At 32.7% G+C, this 6,057-nt stretch overlaps 1 protein-coding gene across 1 annotated transcript; it reads left to right on the top strand.

The window, feature by feature from the left end:
* The first annotated feature begins 1,999 nt into the window (after positions 1-1,999).
* Positions 2,000-3,686, top strand: LOC131180768 (UDP-glycosyltransferase 92A1-like). Its single transcript, XM_058148432.1, has one exon. It carries the CDS (start codon positions 2,123-2,125, stop codon positions 3,641-3,643), a length of 1,521 nt encoding a protein of 506 aa, XP_058004415.1. The 5' UTR covers positions 2,000-2,122; the 3' UTR covers positions 3,644-3,686.
* The last annotated feature ends 2,371 nt before the right edge of the window (positions 3,687-6,057 follow it).

Below are 6,057 nucleotides of genomic sequence, written 5' to 3'. Positions count from 1 at the left end.
GACAGAAGAAAGTAGCCGCACACCTAAAATATAAAACGGAATTGGCTTTGTAACGTACAATACAGACTTTGCTTTCTCACCGCTTCAAGACGTAATATGCCATTCCATTAAAAGACAACAACAAAATACCATTCTCAAGTGTTCATCTTATGATCCATTAAATATATAATCAATAAGATAAATGCCAAAAGGAAATATTATACATAGGATCCTCACCTTTTTTTTATTTTTCCTTCTTTTTTTTTTTTATCTTTTTTCCTCAATCTCTCATCTTTTTCTCCTTTTTAATTTACTGAGTGATCACCAGTGAGTGTACCATCCACCTATTTTTCTTTTTGTTTTTATTCTTTTTTTTGGTTTTTTTAATTTTTTTATAATTCTTATATGTAGTTAGTTTTATTTTTATTGTTATTTGTCTTTTTTTTAATAAGGATTTATTTTATGTACTCTCCATTTTATGAAGTTATTGCTTACATTAACTGTTGATTATGTTGAAAAAATTATTTTTTAAAATATATTAATTAGAAAATATTAAAAATTAATTTAAAATTAAATTTAATAAATTTTAATTATAATAATATTAAAATAATAAAAATAATATTTTATAAGTTATTTTTTTAATAATATCTAAAATAATATTTTTATTTAAAAACACTAAAATTTTTAAACTCGAGACTTGTATTTTATAGATAACTCAAGTATTAGTTAGTTTTTGCCAAATAGCAACTTATAAATTAATTAAATTTTAATTTAATGATACTGTAATTTTTATTTTTTTAAATAGTGAGATATCTAATAATATAAGTTTCGGTAAAAAAAAAAAAATTGCAACTTATTTAACTAGAGATGGGAGCATGCAGAAGCCGAACCCCACGCTATAAATAGAATGATCCAACAACCAAACCTCAGTACAATGACGTCTTCCTTTTAAGCTTTAAAGAGAAACAAGTGAATGCCTATTCTCCACGTCGTATTCTTTCACATGTATCCGCAGTTCCTCCAGGCCAGAGATTGGTGCATGGAACAAAATGCTGCCCACCTACAGCTACCTGTCACCTTTAATTCAACGAAAGCAAAAGAATATAAACCACAATAAAAATAGACGTTAAATTTCATTATCAATCATTTTTAATTGAATTCTATTAAAATTATCTTTCAAGATTTTATATCGATTATGGGTAGTGTGTGTATATAATTTATATGAATTAATATATTTTAATAAAATTATTATATTTTTATTAAAGGGTGTATTCTATTCTTGAATTATCTGTGTATAAGTACACCCTTGAGTAAAAAAAATTCTATTAAAATTATTTTCAAAATAGTAATATTTTAATTTTAAATTTCAAATAAATTTTTTTGAAATAAATCATATTAAAAAAAATCAATTCTCATAAAATTAGATTACTTTTTGACCTGATTTTTTTTTAAATGAATTTTTTTGAATTAAAAAAATTAAATTATTTTCCTGGAGAAATTATTTGTGTCGAGTGAGTATTTTTGAGACTTTTGAAATCAAAGTTAGAAGGTTAATTTTGTTTTATATATATATATATATATATATATATTTAAGACATAAAAATATATATATAAAAAATTAGTTATACAGAAAATACCAAATGTTTTCATTAATTGACAATTATATCTAATTTTAAACTATTTATTTCAATCTTTTAATATTGGAAACCATTTTAACCAAACATTAAAATATCAATTAGGGCAAACCTAAACTTTGTTAAAAGAAAACGAAAAACTTTATAAATAATATATTTTGTCGTGTATAATAAAAATAACTAAAACAATAATTTAATACTCTAAAATATGTATTTTATTATAAAGATTTTGAGATTTGCCTACCGCTGCTTCCAATATTAGAAATTAGCCTTTACTGCACAATAAGTAACATATAAAATAAATGAATTTATAATTTTTTTTATTTAAATTCAACCCATTATTAATTTAAAATATTAGATATATAATGAGTTTTAAATGTATAAATCATATTCATACCATGATAGATTAGGTGAGAGGCAATTAATTCTTCTTCTTGTTCTTACTTCTATTCATTGGCGATCAATACAAAATCTTTGAGCCAAATTAAACACAAGAAAAGTTTCTTCAAATGGGATCTCAGAATGAGCACATAGTGATGTTACCATTCATGGCTCATGGACATCTCATACCTTTTCTTGCTCTAGCAAGGCAAATCCGCCGCAGAACTGGCTTCACCGTCACCATCGCCAATACCCCTTTCAACATTCAATACCTTCGTTCCACCATGAACTCTTCCTCATCCCCACCTGAACCCAACATCTGTCTCGTCGAGCTTCCTTTCTCCGTCGCCGACTATGGCCTACCCGCCAACACTGAAAACTCTGAAAACTTGCCTTTAGACCTTATTGGGAAATTTTTCACAGCATCTACAAGTCTTAAGAACCCAGTTCATTGTCTTCTATCTGATATTGTAACTACAGAAGGGAAGCCTCCTCTCTGTGTAATATCAGATATTTTCTTTGGATGGGCAAATGAAGTTGCCAAAAGTGTAGGTACTGTTAATCTGAGCTTCTCTACCGGCGGCGCCTATGGCTCCTTAGCTTATATTTCTTTGTGGTTGAATCTTCCTCACCGGCAAGCTGGTTCCGATAAGTTTCATCTGCCGGGATTTCCTGATACCTGCCGTTTTCATATAACTCAGTTGCATCAATTTTTGAGAAACGCAGATGGTACTGATTTATGGTCCAAGTTTATGCAACCACAGATTTCACTTTCTTTGCAGTCCTTCGGATTTTTATGTAACACAGCAGAGGAAATTGAGCCTCTAGCATTGGAGTGGTTGAGGAAATACATTAAGCTTAGTGTTTGGACTATTGGACCTCTTCTTCCACCTGCTGTGCTCAATGGTTCATCCATTTCATGTTCAGGTTCAAGCATAAGTATTCAGCGTGCTGGGAAGCAACCTGGGATTTCTACAAAGAGCTGCCTGGAATGGCTAGATTTACATAGCCCAGGTTCAGTTCTTTACATTTCTTTTGGTTCACAAAACAGCATTAGTCCCTCCCAGATGATGGAATTGGCAATTGGGTTGGAAGAAAGTTCAAAGCCTTTCATTTGGGTCATAAGGCCACCGGTTGGTTTTGACAGAAAAGCTGAATTTAAAGCAGAATGGCTACCAGAAGGATTCGAAGAGCTAATCAACAACAGAAAACAAGGGTTGCTGGTTCGCAATTGGGCACCCCAATTGGAGATTCTGTCACACAAGTCCACTGGAGCATTTCTCAGCCACTGTGGTTGGAATTCAGTACTGGAAAGTTTAAGTCAAGGTGTGCCTATTATAGGATGGCCTCTGGCAGCAGAACAAGCATATAATTCGAAAATGCTGGCGGAAGAGATGGGTGTTAGTGTGGAGCTGACAAGAGGACTGCAAAGCAATATAACCTGGAAGGAAGTGAAGAAGGTGGTAGACTTGGTAATTGAACCAAACGGGAAAGGTAATGATATGAGGAACAAGGCCATGGAGATTAGAAAGCTAATGAGAGCATCAGCAACAGAGGAAAGGGAAGAGATTGGGTCCTCTGTAAAAGCATTAGATGATCTTGTGAAAACCCTTTTATCCAGAAGACGAGAGAATAAGCCAATTGCATGAATTAAGTGAATGGAAATTGGGATATTTAGCTCTTCTTATGTTACCAAGTTCTTCAACTGATGTGATTCTCAGTGCTTAATTATTTCTCTTTTATAAAAAGCATATTCCCCTTTGGGAATTAGAATTTTATAATAATTTAATTCAATAAATTTCTTTTAGTTAATTTCATATTTAGAATAGATGAATTCAATTCTTGTTAATTTAAAAAAATCATTTAAAAATAATAGATTGCATAAAATTTAATTAAATTATTTTTTTATAAATAATTTATTAAAAAAAAGCCATTTGTTTTTTATTAAATAGGCAATGAAATGTATAATTCAAATTATATTCTCTTTACGATTATAGTGTCTATATTATTCTGCAGAACTTAAGTGTCATATAAGTTTTGATTCGACTAATTTATAGTCCGAATTCAATATTTGTGAATCCCACCCAATCTAGTTAATCCCATGCATTTGTGAACTAGCGTCGTTGCTAGCCTCACCGTAGTTGTAACCGGCCGCAGCAAGGCCAGCAACTTTGGCTATTTTTCTTGGAGGGCTGCTAGTTCTCATTTGGAGGAAAGAGGGAGTGGGGCGTCAGGCATGAAAACATGAAAGGGGGAGGGGGTGGGGAGTGTGATTGACTGTTTTATTTTATTTTTCATTTTTTTTTTCAAATGGTTGTTGATGATTAACTTTGTTGATATTCTTTCTAGGATTTTTTTCTTAGTTGCTTGATTTATTCTTCATGTTTTTAGTTTTTGCATTCTGGTTTTCTTCTTAATTACTGTTTTTGTTCATGTTGTTCTTAAATTTCTCCTTTTACTAATTTTATTATAATTAATATTTTATTATGATAGAGTTAACTTAAATTTACCAACAAAAAATTTAAGGACTAATTTGACCAAAAACTTAATAATAGCTATATTTAAACCTTATCAGAAAATTTTAGGGCATATTTGAACTTTTTTACCTTTTCAAAATTAAGACACATAGTGGGTGTTTGATTCAGTATGTCACGACCCAACCTATGGGCCGAACCGGCACTAGGACCTGGGCCAGCCTAAAGCCTCCGAGTCCTGTGGTAAGCCTAACTATTCCTCAACCCAACTCTAAGGCCCATTTGGGCCCAATTTCAAGAATTCAACCAGACAGAGTCCGACCATAAAATGGACCTTTCAACGATGAGTTTTTGACTCACCCAACCTGTAAACACAATATACAATCAATTGGGGAGCTCAGCTCACCCTCCACATACTCATATGTCATAAAAATAAATGGGAGCTCAGCTCCCTCATCCAGTCCAACATACACGCATATAATAATAAGTTTACAGGTCCAACATGGTAATTATATTACAGACCCAAATCAAATAAATATTTCTAACACATGCGGAATTCTAGAAGTTAACAGAATTACACAAACATTAATAAATAACCTGCGAAGGAGAAAAGCAGGTTAACCACAACAATAATCCTCCTGTAGCCTGAAAAATAATGAACAGGAGTGAGCGTTCGACTCAGAGAGTAAAATATCAATTTTAACCATAATCTATATAATTATCTAAAGCTAATGCTCCCTGTAGAGTGAAATGCAACATCAGTAATATTTTCACATCATAACAGCAAAAAGGTAATTTGGAGCACTCACACACCCGATAATGTCAAACAATACATATATGGGAGCTGATCCCCTATACAACCCTCTTAATCTAAACTGTGCCAGCGAAGAACTCAAGCTCGGACTTTCGCTTAATAAACCAAATCGGGGTCCCAACGAAGAACTCAAGTTGTGTCTACCCCGAAGGACCGGGTCCCAGCGAAGATCTCAAGCCGTGTCTACCCATCCTGTCCATAGCCAACACCACACCACACGCACGCCAACTCATGCACACTGTTCCAAATTACCACAACAACATCCATGGCACTTTAACAATTATGAATGCAACATAAAACGTGCCTAGTATTTAACTACATAGATACATATTTATAAGTGATGCATAGGCATGCTTGAACATATAATAATATCGAAATTACAATTAAAATTAATATTTTACTCACAGACTCAACCGAAGTTACTGTGGTGGCTGGGCGGAGGAGGAAGGCTGTCCTGGCTCACCTGAAAATTTTATTATAATTATTTAATACAATTGACTCAATGCAAATCAAGAAAAGACCAAATATGTCCTAAGTCGTGCTGAAAATCGGCAGAGTCTCCCCTATACCTAGGACCTACCCAACCTACAAAAAGGCTTAAAACACACTTTCATATCCACAAACCATATATCCACAACTCAATCACATCACACAGCCCCTCTTGGGCCCATCCAAACAGTCATCAATCACAACACGTAAAATTACAGTTTAGTCCTCAAAATTTAACCCTCTTGTAAAAACTACCCAAATAAGTTCTAAAAATTCTAAAACTTTG

This window comes from Hevea brasiliensis, chromosome 6 (assembly GCF_030052815.1).
Source record: "Hevea brasiliensis isolate MT/VB/25A 57/8 chromosome 6, ASM3005281v1, whole genome shotgun sequence".
NCBI lineage: Eukaryota > Viridiplantae > Streptophyta > Magnoliopsida > Malpighiales > Euphorbiaceae > Hevea > Hevea brasiliensis.
Note: the sequence above shows the minus strand (reverse complement) of the source record. Positions and strands in the feature narration are given on the sequence as shown.

Bases quoted from the DNA above. Each gene is read 5' to 3' on its own strand.
- LOC131180768 (XM_058148432.1), top strand. From the start codon at position 2,123: ATGGGATCTCAGAATGAGCACATAGTGATGTTACCATTCATGGCTCAT.